Source organism: Geotrypetes seraphini, chromosome 16 (assembly GCF_902459505.1).
Source record: "Geotrypetes seraphini chromosome 16, aGeoSer1.1, whole genome shotgun sequence".
NCBI classification, from domain to species: domain Eukaryota; kingdom Metazoa; phylum Chordata; class Amphibia; order Gymnophiona; family Dermophiidae; genus Geotrypetes; species Geotrypetes seraphini.
The window spans coordinates 22102171-22126617 of NC_047099.1; the positions used below are offsets into that span (position 1 = coordinate 22102171).

At 43.7% G+C, this 24447-nt stretch overlaps 1 protein-coding gene across 1 annotated transcript in view; it reads right to left on the reverse strand.

Moving 5' to 3' along the window:
* The window catches only part of LOC117349766 (NXPE family member 3-like), an 86096-nt gene extending 63293 nt beyond the window's left edge, over positions 1-22803 (reverse strand). Inside the window, exon 1 of the mRNA XM_033923359.1 lies at positions 22431-22803. Within this exon, the coding sequence (XP_033779250.1) occupies positions 22431-22803 (373 nt within the window). The remainder of the gene's footprint in view (positions 1-22430) is intronic.
* Positions 22804-24447: the final 1644 nt, after the last annotated feature.

Here is a 24447-nt window from a genome sequence, read left to right on the forward strand (position 1 = left end):
AACTCTGCACTTCCCGCATTGTTGCTGTTCTGGGTCTGCCCCGCCCAGCTACCAAGAAAGACATGCTTACTTTTCTTGATATGATTGGTTACTGCCGCCAATGGATCTCTGATTGTTCCTTCCATGACCAGATTCTGAGACAGACCCTGGGTTCTGAAATGACTGATCTTATCAGATGGGCTCATGAAATGTTGGGCATTTGAAATGTGCTTTGGTTTCTAGCCCAGGCCTGGGTCTTCCTGATTATGACCATATGTTTCATCTCTTTGTTCGGGACCATTGTAACACCATGAAGGGAGAACATGGCGGTAAGTTACGCTCTGTTGCCTTTTTTTTTCAGTCACTCCTGTTCAAGTTCATGGCATGCTTGCCTGCTTGAGAGCCCTGGCTGCATGTGCTATGGTGGTAGAGATGGTTACTCCTCTGACCCTTGGTCACCCCACTATCCCCCTCTGAACTTGATGCCTGGCAGGCAGGTGCCCAAAGCCGCCCTTTTGGACGGACTTTGGTGCAAAGAAGGGAAACCCTGGATACCAGCTGCTAGCTCTCCCTTATTCATTGCCCAATATCATGGTATTGGTTATCGCAGTGCTCGCTCGACATTTTAACTTCTTGCTAGTGATATTTTCATTCTTGACCTTTTGCTCCTTGATACAGATATATATAGCTCGATAGCTACAGCTGGCACGTTTGTGAATTGAAAACAAATTGGAAAACACAATTCCTTTCTATTGTTTTAGCTGAAATTAGGATGTTGCTAATTTAAAATGTTTTTTCTTTTTCTTAGCAGTAGTTCGGATATATACATAGCCATCCCAGATCAGTTTTGGCACAGATATTTCTAATGTTTTCCAAGGGTCCTCTTTATCACTGCAGAGATAGAGACGCTCCAAAGAGACATTAGCTTTATGCCTTTTTCCGAATATGAGATGGTTATGATATACATTATTTGTAGTTTTGGTTTTTTTATATCAATGTGTTTGCAGAGTTAAATTCAGCCCTGCACACTTGACAGATGGAATAATAGCTTCACGCTTAAAACTTTATGTTTTGTCTGTGTCATGTCTCCTTGCTTTAGTTTAGTGAGTACCCCAGGATACATAACATTGGCCATTTCTAGAGCTCTTTTTCCACTTCTTACTAGCCTAACTGCGCAATATTTTTTTTTTACTTATAGCTTTCATATTCTAAATGTAGCTTAGTTAGGGGTTATATGTTTAAAAAAAAGTTTTATTTTATACAGCGTTTATTTCGTGGTGCTCCCTACATATGATCCATTCAGTATACATTTCTGAATACATTCAGTACATCAGTATGGTCTCTCTGAAGTGCCATAATAGTTATATGCAGCACGCAAAAACATATCTTTTTGGATTGTTCAATTAAGAACCTTAAGTAACTGAATATTGTCTCTCTTTTGCCATAGCTATACCAAGTAAATGTATTGGTATTGTAACATGTTGCCACATTCAGTACAGGCAACATGGTTTCTCTCTTGTTTTCTATCTCTTATTTGGATCACATTGGAGTACAGCTGCTGAATGATATTTGGACTCTTTTCGGTGTATCTCTTTCTGTATGTACAGACATCTGGCTGCTCTCCCTTTGAGATTCTCACGGGATGACCTTTCCCCTCCCCATGGGTAGACAAACCCTCAATAGTTGAGAGTAGTGATCTTCCCTTGATAAAGGAGGAATACATCCAAAAGCTCATTGAAATATTAGGGCTTGTTCAAAGAAACGTGTCTTGCACTTCTCCTTTCTCTCCACAGATTCCTACCCATTTTTTCCAGCCTGGTGATCGTCCAGAAGCTTTTCAAGGATAGGAAGCAGACGGATTTCCCCTTTGGCCTTCCCACTACTGCGATCGCTGTGACCAGGACCGCTGTACTCACTGAGGAGCTTCCTGTTTGGATCCACGCAAGTCGCTTGAAGAGGGTTAACCTAAAACCCCAGAAGCAAGTCTTCCCTGCGCAGATTTCATCTCCTCTAGTGGAACAACATGATGATCTCATTGCAGCATTCTACCAACTTTATCATTCTCTTACTGGCAACGCTGCTGCTAGTTTTTCTTCCTGTATGGATCATTTCTAACTGGGTCTACAGGGATGATGTGTCCTGGGTTCACGACACTTTCTGCCCATACCCATCTGTAAATGACACTCCTGCTGTAAACAGCACCCCCGGCACCTCTTTGCGAACACGACGTCAAGCTGGACTCCCTTCCAAGGGCTGCCCTTCAATTGGAATCCAGAAAGACAGACAGTATACTACCCTTTGGTTTACTTCCAGCAGTGTGCACGTGGTCACCTTCACTTTTGAGTATTGTGACATTGTGGACTGTTCATCAATTGATATCCCAAGGCTGTGCCATTGGTCCTCAGAGATTCCTAAAACTAAAGACATATGTATATATATGTGTTATTGACTCACGTTGGGGGGTAAGTGTGTATTCTGGGGAGCGGTAGGGTGGAATATTGATACTGACTGGGCTTATAAACCAGAAAGTGCTCTGAAAAAAAGTGTACCAAAATGGTAAATCACTGCTTACTTGTATGACCCTTCGTAATGTTGGAAACTGTTATAGGAAAAGTGTTCCTGCACAAATTATTAAGCTTTCTCTTACTATTGACAACCCTAGACCTACTGATGAAGGTATGTATATTATGGGCATGTGGTTTAAGGGTGGGTCTAGCTCTTACGGGATCTATCTACCTCCTTTAATTTTACCTATCCCCTTTGTACACTGTGGTGTTCTAAATACCTTTTGCGGCCTGGACAGAAAAAGCTTGATATTGCCGTTACCATCTATAAGGGTAATTACACATGTCATGTTTCTAATCTGACACAGGGTAGTTTTGTAGGTAATTTACCCCCAGGTTATTGTTCTGTCTTGGATCATAGGTATGCCCCATTGTTGCAGCATCAGATTTTCACCCTAGGTGATATTTACTGGCTCTATGGAGACTTTTGGCTCCGTGTTAAGCTACCCAGCCAGTGGATAGGCCAGTGCACTTTAGCTAAGGTTACCATGCTCCTGCATATTCTTTCTGAAGGGCACCCTTCCTATTCATATGTTTTTTCCTCTTTTCCGTCTCGACATAAATCTGATCTCCTTGGTAGTTTTGATCCGCATGTATACATAGATGCTATAGGGGTCCCAAGAGGGATCCCAGATGAATTTAAGGCCCAAGATCAGGTTAAGGCTGGGTTTGAGTCCCTTATTCCCTTTGTTACTATTAATAACAGATGGATAAGGGGGAATCCATAGACATCATTTACCTTGACTTCCAAAAAGCCTTCGACAAGGTACCTCGAGAACGGCTACTAAAAAAGCTGTGGAACCACGGGGTGCAAGGGGATATCTACCGATGGATCAAACACTGGTTGGCAGGCAGGAAACAGAGGGTTGGAGTAAAGGGCCAATACTCAGACTGGCAATGGGTCACGAGCGGAGTTCCACAGGGGTCGGTGCTGGGACCTCTATTGTTCAATATATTTATTGACGATCTGGAGACGGGGACAAAATGTGAGGTTATCAAATTTGCTGATGACACCAAACTCTGCAGCAGGGTTAGGAACACAGAAGACTGTGAAAACCTGCAAAGGGACCTAACGAGACTGGAAGACTGGGCAAATAAGTGGCAAATGAGTTTTAACGTAGAGAAATGCAAAGTCATGCATGTAGGGAAAAAGAACCCGATGTTCAGCTACAAAATGGGGGGAACACGGCTAGGGGTGAGTAACCTTGAAAGGGATCTGGGGGTGATGGTTGACACATCACTGAAACCATCGGCGCAATGTGCAACAGCCTCAAAGAAAGCAAACAGAATGCTGGGCATCATCAAAAAGGGTATCACAACCAGGACGAAGGAAGTCATCATGCCGCTGTATCGCGCAATGGTGCGCCCGCACCTGGAGTACTGTGTTCAATACTGGTCGCCGTACCTCAAGAAGGACATGGCGGTACTCGAGGGAGTGCAGAGGAGGGCGACTAAACTGATAAAAGGTATGGAAAATTTCTCCTACGCTGACAGGTTAAAGACGCTGGGGCTGTTCTCTCTGGAGAAGAGGAGACTTAGAGGGGACATGATAGAAACCTTCAAAATCCTAAAGGGCATAGAGAAAGTGAATAAGAACAGATTCTTCAAACTGTGGGGAGCCACAAGCACTAGGGGTCACTCGGAGAAATTGAAAGGGGACAGGTTTAGAACAAATGCTAGGAAGTTCTTTTTTACCCAGAGGGTGGTGGACACATGGAACAAGCTTCCGGAGGAGGTGATAAGCCAGAACTCTGTACAGGGGTTCAAGAAAAGTTTGGATAGGTTCCTGGAGGATAAGGGGATAGAGGGGTACAGATAGAACTTGAGGTAGGTTATGGAAGTGGTCAATAACCACTTCACAGGTCGCAGACCTGATGGGCCGCCGCGGGAGCGGACCGCTGGGCAGGATGGACCTCTGGTCTGACCCAGTGGAGGCAACTTCTTATGTTCTTATGTTCTTAATAAGAATGTTGATTGGATTAATTAAATTTATTATAATCAGCAATGCTTTGTGAAGACTCTAGGGATGCCTTGCAAGGTATTGCTGATCAATTAGGCCCCACTTCTCAGATGGTTTTCAAAATCGTATGGCCCTGGATATGATTCTAGCTGAGAAGAGGGGTGTCTGTAAAATTCTTCCCAGTACTTTATGGTGTTACACTTTTATTCCTGACAATACAGGTCCTACAGGAAAGGTTACTATGGCCATTCAGAAATTAGAAGACCTCTCTGCTGAGCTCAAACATAACTCTGGTTTATCTAATTCTTGGGATCAGTACTTTAGTTGAATGCAGGGTTGGGTAAAAGACCTTTTTATTGTTATAATCTCTATTATTATCTGCACTCTTGTCTCTTATGTAATTTTTCGACTGCTCATGCACTGTGTTATTCGTATTACAGCTCCTAAAATCCCTCCTCGAGAGACGTATCTAGAGTATCTCTCCCTCCCAGCTCATGCTGTGCATTTATGACATCATTTTCATGATGTAAGAGGGGATTGAAGGGACACGTGTAATTTTTCTTAGGCTGTGTTTGAAGCTGTAAGAAAACCAGACCCTGTTTGTTTTTCCTTCTCTGAAATACTGCAAGGCCATTTTATGTTTGAGAGATGTGTGTTATCTTGTTGTGAAGTGAATTCAATTGTTTTCATAAGCTGTTTTTGTAAGAAGCTTTAGATAACAAAAAGTGTCTGCGATGCAGAGCACCCTTTGGACTTCAGCCTTTAGATAGTAAGATGTTTGTTATTTCTTTAAAGTTTCATGTGATCTGTGTCCATATATGGTTTGTATTTATGTCACATGCTGACACATGCTGACAACATTGACTCATGTAAAATGATATAAAAAGAGTCACAGAACATTCAATAAACTGGACAGGTTTGGGAGAATTTTTGTCTCTAAGATATTGTCCCCAGATGCATCTGTCTTGCTAATGACAGAGAGAGAGTGTGGGGCAGTAATTGTGACCTAATTCTTTTCAACCTCTAGTCCATATTGTTTTTTCTTTGTGGATAGTTCTTGGTTGCCTTTGGATTTGTTTTTTAAGCCAGTGTAATTTAAAGTTGCAACGGAGGTGATATGACCAAGAGATGGTGGTCCAGGTTTCGTCTTTAAAGCTTATGCTGGGGGAGGCAGATCAGGTCTAGGTGATGTCCTTTAGCATGGGTTTTAGTTGGAGGTGGTTTAGAGAATCCTAGGGATGTTAGGAAGGAGAGAAGGTCAAAGACGTTGGAATTCTCTGCCTGTTCCAGGTGGAGATTTACATCGCCGGCGAGAAGAGTGTGGGTGCCAGTGGTGGAATTTGTGAGGAGGAATTCATAGAGATCTTCTTTAGCTTGGTTCCATTTGTTAGGGGGGGTGTAGAAAACTGTGATGGTCAGATTATCTTTACAGTCTGCTTTGGATATTTTGCAGGAGAGGATTTCCAGATCATTGGTCAGTTTAGAGTCTAAAGTTTGGAATTGGAAGTGATCTCGGAGGATTATATCTAGGCCGCCTCCTCTCCTGGTGTGTCTTGATAGTGGAATGATTTTGTAGCTTGTAGGAAGAAAATCTCTAATGATCGGAAGTTAGCCATGTTCCGGTTAAGAGGAGGATGTTGAGGTGGGTTTCTTCTAGCCAGTCTCTGATCAGTTGGGCTTTCTTTCTAGCCGAGCGAATGTTCAGATAGACACCAGAGATTGTGTGGTGTTCCGGGGGAGTACTGGGCTCTGTAATTGGTAGGTTTCTTAGGAGTCGGTTTCTTTTGTGTGTTGGTCTAAGGAGGTGTCGGGAAGCATTGACCATGGAGATTGGGAAGGGGCCTGATTCCTTGTAATCATGGAGGGTACGGGAGGGTAGAAGTGGGTTTCCTGGTTTGGTGATTCTGTTCCAAGTGAGGTAGGTAGGGATGGGTTCGAAGGCTAAGACTCTGGTGATCCAGTTCCTTGTGCTAAGTAGGTAAAGAAGGAGGAGGGTTAAAAGTTTTCCTGTGAAGTTGGACATGTTGGTCCTTACTGAACTGGTGAGAGAGGAGGGCGTGAGTTGGGTGGGATTGGAAGGGGAAATTGGAGGGGCAGGTGAGCTTCCTTTCAAATGAAAGAGACTCAACTCATGCATACTTATGCCATGTAGGTATTTAAACGCCTCTCCCACCTTTCCTCCAAAGCATACATATTGAGATCTTTAAGTCTGCCCCATACGCCTTATGACAAAGACCACAGACCATTTTAGTAGCCTTCCTCTGGACTAGTGCTGCCCGATTCAGGGAAAAAAATTTCGATTCGATTCGATTCAGCCTACTGAATTGGTTTTTCGATTCGATTCGATTTTCCTGCCCAATTGGGTGTTTTTTTCAAACATCCTGGTAGGTTTATTTTATAACCTCTTCACTCCCTTTGCCTTCTCCTAACCACCCTGGCGCTGTGGTGTAAACAAAATAAACAAACAAAAAAGATTTTCCTCTCTCTGTTAAATCCTAGCTCACGTTTGCGATCTAACACCAGCTCTGGCAGGATACACGTTTCAAATCTGACATATTGTAATTACAAAATGGAAAATAAAATTAGTTTTTCTAGCTTTTGTTGTCTGGTCATTATTAAAATCTTGTTGGTTCCAGGCTCTGATTGTCTTCTGATAACTTGCTTGCCACGGTTTTCTTCTTTCTTCTTTCTCCGTTCTAACCATCCATCTGCCATTTCTGTCCTCCCCTTCCGTTTCTTTTCCCTTCTCTGGAGGTCTGGCATCTTTTCTTTTTTTCATCTCCATCCACAGATCCACCTTTTCTTAACTACCCTTTCATTCATCATCTCTCCCTCCTTCCCCACCACCCCAGGGTCCACCATCTCTCCCTTTCTTTTCCCAACTACCCACCTATCCAGTATCTCTATTCCCCCCCCCCTCCACACCATCTCTTGTGTCCAACTTCTCTCCCTTTCTGTTCCTTCCCTCCCTAAATCCCATTGTCCATCATCTCTCTCCCTCTCCTCTATTTTTAGACTCATTATTTCTTCCCCCCCCCAAAGTCTGGCATATACACATCTCTTTGAACCCCCTTCCCTCCCTCTGTGTACTTCTACACCAGGGCCCCCCTCCCCTGAAGGTCTGTCCCCCCTGAAGCCTGTACCCCCATCCCTGAAGGCCTGTCCCCCCTTGAAGGCCTGCCTGTCCTCCCTGAAGGACTATACCACCATCCCTGGCCAGTCCCCCCCTTAAAGGCTTGTTCCCCCCTTAAAGGCCTGTACCACCCAAGGCCTGTCCCACCCCCTGAAGGACTGCCCCCCCCAAGCCTGCCTTTCCCCCCTTTGAAAGCCTGCCCCCCCTTAAAGGCCTGTTTAGCCCTTGAAGGCCTGCACCCCCCCAAGGCCTGTCCCACACCCCGAAAGACTGTGCACCCCCCCTGGGAAGGCCTCTGTGTTCCCCCTGGCCTTCCCTAACCATTTACCTTACAGCTTCAGCCAAAGATCGCAGTTACAGCTCTTTGTACTGCAGTGCTTTGAGCTGTTTCCTCTGCTGCGGTCCTGCCCACATTGGCAGTGCATCATGAGGAGGGGCAGGAGCACTTTGCAGTTCCTCCTGCTCCCAGAAGATTTCGTGGGAAGCCTAAGGAGAAGGAGGGACCGAGCACCCCTCCTGTTCCCGACTTTGAAATAGGGAGTGCTGGTTCGGGCCTGGCCCGGCCGGGGGTGGGCCTGTCGGGTGGGTGGCGCAGTGGGCCATTCGGATGAGTGGTGCAGTGGGCCAGTTGGGAGGGTTTAACCGGTGGTGGCGGGGCAAATTTTTGATGGAGTTTGGGGAAGGAGGGGTGTTTGGGGCACTTGTTGGGAGGGGAAGGTTTTTTTTGTTGTTTGTTTGTTTTTAAATCAGGCAGATATTTTGCGTGTGCAAAACACGAAAAATATCTGCCCAATGAAAAAAAAACTTTAAAAAGCCAGCGGCAGAAGCCCTGACAGCAGTGACAGGAGGCTGTTTCTCCTGTCACTACTGTCAGGGCTTTAGCGATCCTTGAAGTTGGCTGGGAGCGTGTCAACGATTGTCTCTATTTGTATTACATTACATTACATTATGGATTTCTATTCCGCCTATACCTTGCAGTTCAAGGCGGATTACAAAAGATTTGACTGGACATTTTCCAGTGAAGATACAATTTTTTTTTTTTTTTAACAACAGAGGAGATATAGCTGGAAAGATTCCGAGGGGATTTACAAGTTGGATAGCAAATTGACAGTGCAGAACTGTGTGATATAAACAATAGATTACATTTAGAGTAGGTAAGATTACAATGCATTTCAGGGATCTGTTTACTTGGTAGGTGATTTGGGGAGGATTTTATAGGGGAGAATTATCTGGAGGAAGGTGAAGAGGGGTTAAGATATTTGGATGAATTTTTTGTAAGCAGGCCTTTAGTGAATTCGTCAGCCTGCATGCAAACGGATTGCACTTGGATCGGAGGGTTAGTAGATGACAGCAGATAAAGACCCGAATGGTCCATCCAGTCTGCCCAACCTGATTCAATTAAATTTTTTAATTTTATTTCTTACCTATTTCTGGGCAAGAATCCAAAGCTCTACCCGGTACTGTGCTGGGGTTCCAACTGCCGAAATTTCCGTTAAAACCTACTCCAACCCATTTACACCCTCCCATTCACTGAAGCCCTCCCCAGCCCATCCCCCACCAAACGCCATACACAGACACAGACCGTGCAAGTCTGCCCAGTACTGGCCTTAGTTCAATATTTAATATTATTTTCTGATTCTAGATCCTCTGTGTTCATCCCACGCTTCTTTGAACTCAGTTACAGTTTTACTCTCCACCACCTCTCTCGGGAGTGCATTCCAGGCATCCACCACCCTCTCCGTAAAGTAGAATTTCCTAACATTGCCTTTGAATCTACCACCCCTCAACCTCAAATTATGTCCTCTGGTTTTACCATTTTCCTTTCTCTGGAAAAGATTTTGTTCTACGTTAATACCCTTTAAGTATTTGAACGTCCCTCCTCTCCTCTAGGATATACATATTCAGGACTTCCAGTCTCTCCTCATATGTCTTCTGGCGCAAGCCTATCATTTTCGTCGCCTTCCTCTGGACCGCTTCAAGTTTTCTTATGTCTTTCGCCAGATACGGTTTCCAAAACTGAACACAATACTCCAAGTGGGGCCTTACCAATGACCTATACAGGGGCATCAACACCTTCTTCCTTCTACTGGCTACGCCTCTCTTTATACAGCCCAGCATCCTTCTGGCAGCAGTTCTCCTCACAGCAAAATTAATTAAGAAAACAGAGAAAATTTGACAACCATGCTGATTATAACAACTTACCAGAAGAGAGTTTAACTACTATACTCTTCACTCATCTACTTATTTTGGGCGAAGAATGGCTTCCAATGAGACAGGAAAGAGGCATAAGCCAGAACCGAGATCACCATCTAAAACATGTCTCCCGACGTTGGAAAATGGCACTAGTGCTGAAATCCTAGAGGAGCTGAGAGCGCTATAAGAAATCATATACGACACCAAGGAAGACACTGTCAGTCTTGGAAGGTCTATGTTCATTATTTGTTGTTTGATCCCTATTCATATTTTAAAATTTTAATGTACAACGCTTTGTATTCCAGGAGAAGCGTTTTATCAAATTTTAATAAACTATGAAAATATAAAAGAGGAACTCTCTAACCTTACAAATAAAGTCACACAATTTAAAACTCATGTTTCAGAGCTGGGAATAAAATCGGGAATGGCGGAGGAGAACATTAAAACTTTGCAAAAGCAAATAAAGTGAAGTTATCTACCTGTCATGGGAGTTCTCCGTGGACAGCAGGATAAATCAGCCACATGTTGGCGACATCATTCGACGACCCCAATCTGGATTCGCTCTCCTAGAGCTCAGAGTAAGGCTTTTGGAGAAAAGCCCCCTTTGAGTATGGGCAGGTTACCGTATATAGGATTGTGTAGCCCTTGTGCTCTTCAGTGTTTGTCTTAGCTTGGAGATGGCAGGATCGCCCCCAGGGGAGGTTGGGAGGGTTCGGTGACACATCAAAAGTACTGAGGGGGTGTTGGGGAAGAACCCCCTGCTACAGTTAGAAGTGCTGGCGCTCCCATGGGGTGGGGGTGTAGGGGGAACCCCCCCCCCCCACTACACTGAAAACTCCCAAACAGGGAAAAACAAGAGTTTTCAGTGCATGGGGGTTTCCCACAACCACCCCACTTAAGAGTGTCCAGTATAGGAAAAAGGGCTAAAGGGTCTCCAAAACACGCTTTATTAAGCACTAATTGTGTAATTACAAAGCTTAATGGGTGATGATGTCAATCCTTGGCCCTTTTTTCATCTCCTCCTTAATGTATTGCTGATCACTTACTGTTGTATTATAATCGTATAAACCAATTTAAATAAAACATTACAACAGGAAGTATTTTTACTTATCTTTTAATGTGCAGAATCACTAGTGAGAATGTTTCCAGTTTACCTCACTTCACCATCTTCTGTATCCTGCTAGGGGTTTCCCCCACCCCAAGCCCCCCAACAGGAGCGCCAGCACTTCTAACTGTAGTCGGGGATTCCCCCCCTAAGAGCATAAAAGATAAGGCTTTAAATAGGGTGAACTGGCGACATGCATATGTCTGGTGTGCTTTTGTCGGCGCGGCTTTGTCTGCCACACTTTTAATTGTATACCAGAGGGTTCGTGTGGCTGACTTATCCTGCTGTCCACGGAGAACTCCCATTACAGGCAGTGGCGTACCAAGGGGGGGGGCGGGGGGGGGAGGTACGCCCCGGGTGCCAGCCCTGAGGGGGTGCTCCCGGCCTTGCCGTTCAATCCCCCCCACCCCCGAAGGACCGCTCGCCCCACTGACCTTCCTGCACCACCTGTGAAGCAGGATCGTGACGTCAGCAATCCCTGAGCGCTTGGGCGCTGCTTCCTGCGCCGCGGTCACGCCCATTCTCTGATGTCAGAGGAGGGGCGGGACCGCGGCACAGGAAGCAGCGCCTAAGCAGCGCAGGGATTGCTGACGTCGTGATCCTGCTGCGGCTGCTTCATAGGTGGTGCGGGGAGGCCAGGGGGGCGAGCGGTCCTTCGGGGTGGGTCGGGGCATCAGGCCTTCAGGGTGGGGCGGGCGGGCAGGCAGGCAGGCTTTCAACGGGGAGGGGGGTGACAGGCAGGCAGGAAGGCCTTCAAGGGGGGACAGGCCTTCAAGGGGGGGACAGGCCTTCGGGGGGGTGTGCAGATCTTCAAGGGGTGCAGGCCTTCAAGGAGGAGGGACAGGCCTTCAAGGGGGGGCAGGCAGGCCTTCAAGGGGGGGACAGGCCTACAAGGGGGTGGGACAGGCCTACAAGGGGGTGGGACAGGCCTTCAAGGGGGGGACAGGCCTTCGGGGGGTGCAGGCCTTCGGGGGGTGCAGGCCTTCGGGGGGGTGTAGGCCTTCGGGGGGGTGCAGACCTTCAAGGGGGTGCAGGCCTTCAAGGGGGGACAGGCCTTCAAGGGGGTGCAGGCCTTCAAGGGGGAGACAGGCAGGCCTTCAAGGGGGGGACAGGCCTACAAGGGGAGGACAGGCCTTCAAGGGGGGACAGGCAGACCTTTAAGGGGAGACAGGCCTTTGGGGAGGACCCTGGTTTAGAAGTACACGGAGGGAAGGGGGTGTTCAAAGAGACGTGCATATGCCAAACTTTGGGGGGGGGAAGAAATAATGGGTCTGAAAATAGAGGAGAGGGAGAGAGATAATGGACCATGGGATTTAGGGAGGAAAGGAACAGAAAGGGAGAGAAATTGGACACAAGGGATGGTGTGGAGGAGGGATAGAGTTACTGGATAGGAGGGTAATTAGGAAAAGAAAGGGAGAGATGGTGGACTCTGGGGTGGTGGGGAAGGAGGGGGAGATGCCGGATGAAAGGGTAGTTAAGAAAAGGTGGATCTGTTGAGGGAGATGAAAAAAACGAAAGATACCAGACTTCCTGGGAAGGGAAGGGAAATGGAAAGGGAGGACAGAGTTGGCAGATGGATGGTTAGCATGCAGAAAGAAGGAGACCCTGGCAAGCAAGTTATCAGAAGAAAACCAGAGCCTTGGACCAACAAGATTTGAAATATAACCAGACAACAAAAGGTAGAAAAATTAATTTTATTTTCTGTTTTGTGATTATAATATGTCAGATTTGAAATGTGTATCCTGCCAGAGCTGGTGTTGGACTGCAAACGTGAGCTAGGATTTAACAGAGAGAGGAAAAGTCCTTTTTGTTTCTTTATTTTATTTACACCACAGCGCCAGTGTGGTTAGGAGAAGCCAAAGGGGGTGAAAAAGCTATAAAACCCACCAGGAGTTTTAAAAAAAAATCACCCAACTGGGCAGGAAAATCGAATTGAAAAACCAATTCAATATAGGCTGAATCGAATCGAAATTTTTTTTCCTGAATCTGGCAGCATTAGTTTGCGCTACTGTCTTAGACTTTAGGACCTGGGATTGGGGAGAGATGGCATCCACAGTACTTTATAATGCAAGTGAAACGAAGATTTGGTCAGACTTTTGTAGGGTCTGCAGAAAAAAAATATTGTATAGGCCGGGGACATGAGACAGCAGGAAATGGGAACTTTTCTTCCTTCTATTTTTGTGAATGGAAAGGCTGAGGATGTCAGAGAGTTCAGTTAAAATATGTGCTTTATAAGAAAATATAATAATGTGTTTTATAAAGTTTATAGCATAGCTGGCCTACCAGTGAGGTGTTCCTAGTGGTGATGGTGGCAGCGTGTCAATGTGTTGAGAGGAAGAGGTGGTCTGGGAAATTCTGCTGAGCAAACTCCGGGCCCATTTCCACCCCCCAGTTAGTCCACTCCACTCAACTGATTCACACACTGAGTGGGTCTTTGGGTGTTGTTTTGGGATCTCTTCCAGTGGTTTATCAGTATCTCCTTCTGGTCCAAGGAAGGAAACTTTGTTATCCTTAGCATTGACCTACAGAATATGTTTGTAACAGCGCTGCTTGTGTGGCATTAGGCTATGTAGTGATCGAAAGAAAAAAACCAGACCTTTGCACATTTTTGCACTATATGATGGGTGTATGAGGAGATTCACATTTCCTGCACAGCTAAGTCCATGTGAAGTTACCTTGTGCTGTATTTGACATCTAGCAAGGTCTCTGTTTGAAAGGAAAGATCTAAACTTAAAAATGAAGTGGCCAGAAGTTATGGTAAAAGCAGATAGTGTAGCTGGTTTTAAGAAAGATTTGGACAAATTCCTGGAGGAAAAGTCCATAAGCACTCTAACTAGCAATGATAGTTACTGCATGAACAGAAACTTAATTTTTAGCGTTTATTTTATCTGTTTTAATGATTTTAAACTTTCAGTTTCATTTTATCTGTATTAAGGTTGTTACCTTGCTTTTATTTTCTTTAGCTGATCCCTCTGTGCTTTCTCTGCCGCCGCACAGCGGCGGCGCGTTCCAGATTCCACCCCTCAACTTCCGGTACATGACAGTTAAATTCAACCACTTTGTGGCGCACGCCGCAAAGGAGCGCGCTTAAGGAGCAGGTTCTGCTCCTTAATGCGCTCCTTTGTGCGATACTGCAGTGCAGATTATGGTTTAAACATTTTAAAGGAAATAACAAATTACAAATAAGCAATAAAATATTGAAAACTAGTATCCTCTTTCCTTTTATAATCATTTTAATCATTTTATTCTGGGCTTTTTTATCAGAAGCAATGAAGTTGGCTCATTGTGCTTCTAATTTCGAATTGAGAAAAATGGAGGAACCAATCTCTTCTATTCCAGTTTTTTGGGGTCATAGACCGAGCATATTTGAATCTAAATCAAACCATCTACATAATAAGCAATCTACACCGACTAACTCACAAAATAATAATTCTAATCTAAAATTAATCTCTACTGAAAGAATTCTTGCTAATAATTTAAAATTTTCTCAAAAGTTCAGATATAAAACTTTAAACATTGGATTAATTAATACACGCTCAATTAAAACTAAATATCACCTTATTAAAGATCTTATCTTGCATCAATCCTTAGATATACTATTTTTAACTGAAACTTGGCTATCAGAAGGTGAAGAAGCATATCTCTCATATGCTTGTCCTAATTATTTCTCTTTTGTATTTAACCATCGTTCTGTTAAAAGAGGTGGAGGACTGGCAGTAATATTCAGGGACTCATTAGTGACAAAGGTTGATAACTCTACAGGTTATGCTTCAATTGAATATCTCCATCTTACCATACAATCAAAACCCAAAATAGATGTCTTACTAATTTATCTACCTCCTCCAGTCAATTCAGAAAACATCGTTCTTCTACAATCTTTACTTTTTGAATTTGGTAGCTCATCTTTAAATCCATTAATTTTGGGTGATTTTAATATTCATTTCGATGACCATCTGAATAACTTCTCCAATACCATCCTTTCTTATATCAATCAATTAGATTTATGTTCATTAATAAATCAGGCAACTCACCAAGCAGGTCATACTATAGACTCGGTATTAGTTCCTCTCTCAGAAAAGAATAATTTTACGTTAAATCATTGCCTTCCAGTTCCGTGGTCAGACCACTTTCTGATCTCTCTAACATATAATACTCATAGCATTGACCAGAAAATTAAACGCCAAACAATTAGTTATAGAGATTTTAAGGATCTTTCATCCGAATCTCTACAAGCCGCATGGGATCTTGACATCTCCGAATCTTCCACTAGTGCAATAGATGATCTAAACAATAAATGGAATATGGCTATTCAAAACACATTAGATAATTTGATTCCGATTCAAACTAAAACCATCTCTGCCCGTAAAGTTTGTAATCCATGGTTCTCTGCAGAACTTTTACTTCTTAAAAGACAATTAAGAACCCTTGAACGAAGATGGAGGAATAATAAAACTCAAACTAATCTTACATCTTTTAAAGAACATTCAGAATTCTATAAAGCGAAAATAAATCAAACGAAAATGAAATATTATTCTGAGAAAATAGTTAAAGCTAAAAACCCCTCTATTTTATATTCCATTCTCAATAACATCACACCAAACAATAAAAAACAATTTGAATTAAATAGTAAAATTCCCACTGCTCAAGAACTTTCTGATTATTTTAATGAAAAAATTTCAAACATAAGAAAAACTTTCAAAAATGCTAATATTCAAATTGAATTAGATCAGATTGACCAAGATGTATTATTTTCAAAATGTTCAAAATTTAAAATACCGAGTCTTAAGGAGATTGAAATTACTCTTCAAACTCTGAATATCAAAAGCTCAAAAGCAGATCAAATACCACCATTTCTTCTTAAAAAATACTTTGACATCTTTGGACCTTGGATTCATGTATTAGTAACAGAAAGTTTAAAACAACAAACAGTTCCACTAGATTGGAAAAAATCCTTTATTCGACCTATTCTTAAGGATAAAAATGCTAATCATGATGATTTGTCTAATTTTAGACCAATATCCAACATTCCATTTTTAGCAAAGTTAACAGAAAAAATTGTCTTTAAACAAATTTCAGAGTTTGTTGAGCAAACAAATGTGTTACATCCCAATCAAACTGGTTTTAGACAACACCATAGTACAGAACATTCACTAATTGGTATGACAACTTCAATTCAATATTTCTTGGATCATCATCAATCGGTGCTTTTAACATCTCTTGATCTCTCAGCAGCGTTTGATACGATTGATCACCAATTACTCCTTGCTAGACTTCAATCTATTGGGGTTACAGATGATGTTCTAGCATGGTTTACATCTTACTTCAGTAATCGCACATCTACAGTAATTTTTAATGATTCTTCTTCTTCAACTTCACCAATATCATATGGGGTTCCTCAAGGATCAATTCTCTCACCTTTACTTTTTAATATATTTTTGGCACCTCTTCTGACATTATGTCAATCTATAGGATTTCATGTTTTTGCCTATGCTGATGATATACAGTTATTGTACCCCCTAAATAATAACAACATAAATGAAATTTTGTCAATTAATGGGAAACTTGAGCAAATTCATCATTGGCTGGACAAAAACAGGTTGGCCCTCAATATTAAAAAAACAAATATCATGCTGTTTCCTTATAAGGAAAACTTTTCTTTAGTTGCTCCTATTTTGATTCAAAATATTCCTCTTCAATTAGTTAAAAATACTAAAATTCTAGGAGTAATTTTTGATAATAAACTTAATTATCATGATCACATTAGTAGTATTGTGAAAACCACCTTCTATAGATTGCGGAAAATTCGATCCATTTCTAAATTCCTCTGTCCCAGAGCACTTAATATTCTTATTCACTCTCTGGTGATGTCTAAAATCGATTATTGCAACTCATTATTTACAGGAATTGCGTTACAAGAAATTAAACGTTTACAAATTATTCAAAATGCTTCTATTAAATTAATAACAAAATCTAAAAAATTTGATCATGTGACACCACTCCTTAAAAAGGCTCATTGGCTTCCAGTCATACATAGAATTACACATAAATTATGTACTATTATCTTTAAAACATTAGAAAATAAGACTCCAGCATTTTTATTCAGACTACTTATCCCATATTCAGTTAAAAGAACTTTAAGATCTAGTGAACGGAACCTTTTATCAATTCCTTCGTTAAAAGTAATTAGCACAAGAAGACAATTTATCTTCTCATGTACAGCTCCCCAGATCTGGAATGCGCTTCCTATGTTTTTACGGGAGGAGAAGGTGTTTGGGAAATTTAAAAGCGAATTAAAAACCTTTTTGTTCAAAGACGCATTTGCAAATTAATTAAATTTTATTATAAAGTGTTATTCTAGCGAATTATTTTTATCTTTTGTTTTTTTAATTTCCTTATGTGTTTTCCCTGTATGTTCTTTCTTTACTATAAAAAATGTATTTCACCCCCTCTTACCTTTTGTTTACGTTATAATTAATTAACTGTATGTAATGTTTTCGTTTCCTTACATGTATATTTTATTGTACATCGCTTAGAAATTTGATTAAGCGATTCAACAAGCAAACTAATAAACTTGAAACTTGAAACTTAATCTGTTATTAAGACATGGGGGAAACATAGAAACATAGAAATTGATGGCAGAAAAGGGCCACAGCCCATCGAGTCTGCCCATACCAATGACCCACTCCCTGACTTTTACTCCCCTATAGATCCCACGTGAATATCCCATTTTCTCTTAAAATCTGACACGCTGTTGGCCTCAATCACCTGCTGAGGCAGCTCGTTCCAATGATCGACCACCCTTTCGGTGAAGAAGTACTTCCTAACATCACCTTGAAATTTCCATCCAAAGATTTTCAGCGAGTGTCCTCTGGTTACCGAGGGCCCTGTAAGACTGAAGATATCATCTTTCACCTCTATACGCCCCGTGATATATTTAAAGGTCTCAATCATGTCCCCCCTCTCCCTTCTCTCCTCCAGTGAGTACATTCGCAATTTTTTTAGCCTTTCTTCATACGTGAGATCCCTGAGCCCCAAGACCATCCCGGTAGCCATACGCTGAACTGACTCAACTCTCAACACATCTTTTCGGTAGTGTGGTCTCCAGTATTGAACACAATACTCGAGATGGGGTCTCACCATGGATCTGTACAGTGGCATTATGACTTCAGGTTTTCTGCTGACAAAACCCCTACGGATGCAGCCCATAATTTGTCTTGCCTTGGACGTAGCTTTCTCCACCTGATTTGCAGCCTTCATATCATCGCTGATGATCACTCCTAAATCACGTTCCACCGTGGTCCTGGACAAGGTTTCACCATTTAGTGAGTAAGTTCTGTGTGGATTTTTTTTGCCTAGGTGCATTACTTTACATTTTTTAGCATTGAAGCCTAGCTGCCAAGTTGATGACCATTGTTCCAGTTTCCGTAGGTCCTGCATCATAGAGTCAGGAACACTGCTTTTACCTACTATGTTGCATAGTTTGGCGGCGTCGGCAAATAGTGATACTTTTCCTCTAAGCCCTTGGGTCAAATCTCCTATGAATAAATTGAATAGAATCGGCCCTAAGACGGAGCCCTGAGGTACTCCACTAGTCACTGCTGACGTTTTGGAGGGGGTACCGTTTACCATCACCCTTTGAAGCCTACCATCTAGCCAATCCTTTACCCATGTAGTGAATGTATCCCCTAATCCCATCGATTTTAGTTTGTTCAACAGTCTGCGGTGTGGGACGCTATCAAAAGCTTTGCTGAAGTACAAATATATCACATCCAGGGACTCCCCGGCATCCAGATGACTGGTCACCCAGTCAAAGAAGTCAATCAGATTAGATTGGCAGGACCTTCCCCTGGTAAATCCGTGTTGGTGTGGATCTCGTAAATTTTCTGCGTCTAGAATTTCGTCGAGTTTCTGTTTGATCAGTGTTTCCATGAGTTTGCACACTATGGATGTAAGACTCACCGGTCTGTAGTTTTCTGTCTCTGTTCTGCAGCCCTTTTTGCTTGCCCTGGATCGGTAGCATGGAATGTTGCTACTCTTTGGGTTTTGACCAGGTATTAGTATCCTGGATTGGCTATCATGAGAATGGGCTACTGGGCATGATGGACCATTGGTCTGACTCAATTAGGCTATTCTTATGTTATGTTCTCATCTTTAGGGGCCTTTGTTTTCACTTCTTATTTTAATGTATTTTTTTTTCTTGGAACTTATCAGTGTTTTTTATAATGAGAACAAAAATGGAAGAGAATTAATGTGTGTGGGATGAGGGGGTAACTAATTTCTTCAGCTAAATAATTCAATCCACTTCAAACAGACATAGGAGAACTCACGCACCATTCACACACCCTCCAACCAAAAACGTCAAAAGAAAAAAACTGTTCGAACAACCTCCTAGCCATTCGAGCTGCAACACTTGACCCCCAACTCTACAACCAATTGACATCGACCACAGACTGCAAAACCTTCAAAAAGAAATAAAAACCCTTCTATTAAAAAAACACATAAAACCGAACTAACACAATCAGAACTGTCCCAAGCATCACCTGCAACTACTCCATATGTACTTCTGATGTCATGACAATTCAGACATAATTTATGTTATGTTATGTTTGGAATATAAGAAAATTTTCACTGCCTGTTTCTATTCTGACCATTTATTCCGTTTCATGGTCATTACAAAAAATATTTTTTTACATGGGGGGTGTCAAAAAATGATGGGCCCTGGGTGCCACATACCCTAGGTACGCCACTGATTACAGGTAAGTAACTTCGCTTTCTCCATGGACAAGCAGGATGAGTCAGCCACATGTTGGTGACTCTCCAGCTGCGGGTTGCAAAGGGGAAGCAAGTGGGGCCCCTACTGGGGTGGACCCTCTACAGCCCAGTGTCCTGCTGAGGTAGGGTGAGACTTCCAGGTTGTTGAGAGAGAGATGTGAGACCAGGCAATTTTTGTTTTACTTTTAAAGAAACGTGAACTTTCTTTTGTTTAAGCCAGACATGTGAAACTGTGGCCCGCAGGCCAAATCTGACCCGCGGGGTGTTCAATATTGGCCCGCCAGACATTTTAAGCTTTATAATAAATCTGGCCCGCCAGCACGAATCGCTACCGCCGCTGCTGCATTCATGTCCGCCTTCACCTGGTCTCCTCTTCAAAGCAGCCTGCTGAGGATCGCCGACTGGCTGTAGCAAACCTCGCAGGTCGCTCTCCACCTCGGTAGTACGTTCCCTCTGACACAATTCCGCCCCTCCTCTGATGTACGGGATCGCGTCAGAGGGAACGTGCTACTGAGATGGAGAGCGGCCTATGATGTTCACTGAAGCTGGCCAGCGATCCTTAGCAGGCTGCTTTGAAGAGGAGACAAGGTGAAGACGGCTACAAATGAAGAGCAGCGGTTCGTGCCGGTGGGCCAGAAGAGACCAGGAAGCTGGAATGGAGAGAGGGTAGAAACAGCGGGCCTATTCTGAAGGTGAGAAAGGGAAGAAGAGGAGGGGGGGGGAAACATACAGTCCTTTGGAACAGGGACGGGCCCAGAGGGAGAGAAGAAGGGGTCCAGATGTGCATATGCCGGACTGAGTGGAGGGTGGGATGGGGTAGAAATAAAATAGAGGAGAGGGAGAGAGGGAAGGAACAGAAAGAGAAAGAAGTTGGACACAAGGGATGGTGTGGAGGAGAGATAGAGATACTGGATAGGAGGGTAGTTGGGAATAGAAACAGAGAGATGGTGGACCCTGTAGTGGTGGGGAAGTAGGGAGAGATGCTGGATGAAAGGGTAGTTGAGAAAAGGACAGATGGTGAATCTGGGGATGTTGGGGTCCATTGCTGCTGCAGCAGATATGGACATGAAAAAAAGGAAAGATGCCAGACCTCCGGGGGAGGGAAAGGAAATGGAAGGGGAGGACAGAGATGGAAGATGGATAGTTAGCACGGAGAAAGAAGAAAATGACAAATGGGCAGGAAACCCTGGCAAGCGAGTTATCAGAAGACAACCAGAGCCTGGGACCAACAAAAGGTAGAAAAAATAATTTTCTTTTCTGTTTTGTGATTATAATATTTATTTTGATTATACCACAGAGCTGGTGTGGGGTTAGAGACATTGTAACCCTATACTTCTACTGAGACTAAGCCTTAGTCACTTAAGGGCCCTTTTATTAAGGTGCGCATTTAGCGCGCACTAAATCGGTTAGCGTACCTTAATTAAATGACCCCTAATTATCTTAATTAAAAATTAGGCCCGCAGCTTAACCTTATTTTCAGATTTCGGCCCCTTATGTGATTGAGTTTGACAACCCTGGTTTAAGCCAAAGAAACAAGTTTTCATATCTGTTCTTGGAACAAGCAAAAATGCCACCAACATGGTGTTTTGAATAAACAAAGAAAACACATTTTTTAGCATGGCCAACATGGCCTAAAAGGAACAAGAGTCCATCTAGTGATCTGAAGGGTCTCTGGGTATATAGGCTCTCTTAGAAAGTTTAGTGCTGATATCCATTCTCCAGCTTCTGACTGCATGTCCCGTGGGGTTGGTTTCAGCTTGTAGGATGCTGACGCCGTAGTTGTTGCAGGTCTGCAAAGGGCGGTCCAGGCAATAATGCTTGGTGAAGGTATGTGGGGTGGACTAGGTTGCGGCTCCTCAAATGTTCTCTAGAGGAGTTTTGCCAGTGTTGTTGCCATGGCCCTCAATTGGTGAGCTGTAGCCTTGTTGGTAAGGGTCAATCCCTCTTCCTTGTAACAGAGGGCGATGCAACTTGAGATCCAGTCTGATATTGTGCATTTCCCAACCGGTGCCCCTGGTTTGTTGGGGTCAAAAAAGATTAACAGCTGTGCCACCATGGTTGTGTGTGTTCAATGTGTAAGGGCATGGGTACAGCCCAAGGTGTGCAGACATTGCTCTGTGTCATTGGCATGTGGTTCTGGGAAGAAAGATGGGAGCACAATTACATGGTTTAAATGAAAAGGTAACATTACCTTTGGTAGGAACTTTGGGTACGTTCTCAGCAGTGCATAGTCATGCAGTATTTGCATATATGGCGGGTAGGTCACCAGGGCTTGTAGTTCACTGATGCATCTTGCAGATGTAATGGCAATAAGAAACACTGTCTTCCAGATGAGGAACTTGTGTAGTACCTCCTCCAGTGGCTCAAAAGGGTGGTTTGTCAGTCTGCTTAGGATAATGCTAAGGTCCCATGCCGATGGAGGGCGGTGGACCGATGGGTGCAGGTTTGCAAATCTTCATGAACTTGGTGACAAGTGGATTTGTTGCAAGGGTCCTTCCTTTCATCTGGATGCGGAAGGCTGAAATGGCGCTCAGGTGTACTTTCATAGAGGGTGTCCTCAGGCCCGTCACGGACAGGATGAGCAAATATTGAAGGATTGCTGGGATCGGGCAGGTGTGGCATCTTTTCCACTTGAGTGCATAGGATTTCCTGGTTGAGGGGTGTCTGGCTGCTAGAAGGACTTCAGTCACTTCTGCGAACATGTGTAGGGGTTCCTAGATCAACCTTTCAGCATCCAAGCGATTAGCACCAGGGTGTCCAGTTTTGGGTGGAGGATGTGCCCCTGGTCCTCAGGTTGGAGGCGTTGCAGGAAGGGGAACCACACCTGTCTCTGCCAGTAGGGTGTGATGAAGATCAGGGTGGCTGCGTCCTGCCTGATCTTCTGCAGCGTCTTGTGGATGAGGGGTAAGGGGCGGAAAGCATAGTGCAGATGTTGACCCCAGTATAAGGTGAAGGCGTCCTGCGCTTGACTGTGCTGTGTTGGTTGCTTGGAGCAGAAGAGGGCACACTTCTTGTTGTCCTCTGGCATAAAAGGTCCATTTTTGGGAGGCCCCACTTGTGAAAGAGATCCCGGGCCACCGCCGGGTGGAGGAAACATTCATGAGGGTCCAATTTGTGGCCGAGGCTGTCTGCTAGGGCATTGTTGAGGCCTGGGAGGTCGGTGGCCTGGATACTGATGTTGTTTTCCAGGGCAAAATTCCATATCTTGAGGGTCTCTCTGAAGAGTTCAAAGGAACCCGTGCCCCCTTGTTTGTTGATATAGAACATTGCTACCTGGTTGTCTGTTTGGACTAGTATGATCTTGTTGGTGATCCATGGAGCAAAGACTTGTAGGGCATTCCCAATTACCTTGAGCTCCAGGAGATTGATGTGTTGTTTGGCCTCAGATGATGACCACGGGCCCTTGGTCCTCAAATGGAACATGTGGGCCCCCCCAACCCTGTTTGGAGTTGTCTGTGGTCAGAGTCAGCTGGTGCTGGGGTTGCTAGAGCAGCTTGCCTTTGCAACGGTTCCGCTGGTGTGTTCACCATTTGAGTGTGTCATTGACGCTCTAGTCTATGGTGATCTTGTGAGAGTTTGGTTGTGTTGGTTCCAGTTTTTTCGGAGGTGACGCTTGTGTAGCTTTGCTAGTGAGACAATGTGGATTGAGGCCACCTGATGGACCAGGAGGCAGAATATTGTCCTTGCTGTGACCGTACACGCTGTTGATATGCACTGCATCAGTGCCAGGATTGCCTCTGCTCTTGCTTGGAGTAGAAAAGCTGCATTGAGTGGCATGCAGATCCTTGCAATGATGAATTCTAGTGACTGGGTTGGTTGTAGCTTGGTATTTTGGTGTTTAGGAGGAAGCCCAAGGAGAGATATTGTGGTGTCGACTGCTGTGGCAGTCTCCCTGCTCGATGGCCCCACCAACAGCCAATCATTGAGGTAGGGAAACACGCATATGGCTTTCTTGTGGAGGTGGGTGACTGCTACTGCGACACATTTTGTGACTACTCATGGCGTGGAGGAGAGTCCAAATGGTAGCACTCTGTATTGGAAGTGCTGTGTCAGTATCCTGAACCGTAGTAGTTTTCTTTGGGAGGGGTGCAATGGTATGTGCAAGTAAATAATAATAATAATAATTTATTTTATATACCGCCATACTCAGGGAGTTCTAGGCGGTTCACAACAGATAGATGAATTACATACAGTGCGGTTGAAATTGAAGAGCATAACAAAGCAATCATAGAGTCAAACTAGTTTACATTAACAATTTAGGTAAGGGAAGGGCTATATACAGAGCACATACAGTGTGTACGGTAAGAGAATACAATTGAATTTAAGAGAAGGGGGAGCAAAGCGTATTAGATGAAAGGGGGGAGCAACAATCTTAGAAGGGTGGGGGGAGGGAGCGTAAAAAGTAAAGGAAGAGGTGGGAAGCGTTAAGGAGGGGATGGGGAGCGTTAAGGGTTTGGTCTGTTGCAAAGAAGAGTTTTGATCTGTTTTCTAAAGTGGAGAAAGGAAACGTAAGGCGGAAGTGGGGAGCATTAAGGATTTGGTCCATTGAAAAGTAGAGTTTTGAGCTTTTTTCTAAAGTGGAGGTATGAAAAGGTGTCAAGTATAATTTGAGCGAGCCATGAGTTTAGTTTGGCCGCTTGAAAAGAGAAGGTTCGTTCGAGGAATCTTTTAAGATGACTCGATTTCAATGAGGGAAAAACGAACAGAGTTATTCTGCGGGAGCTCTTATTATTGTAGTTCA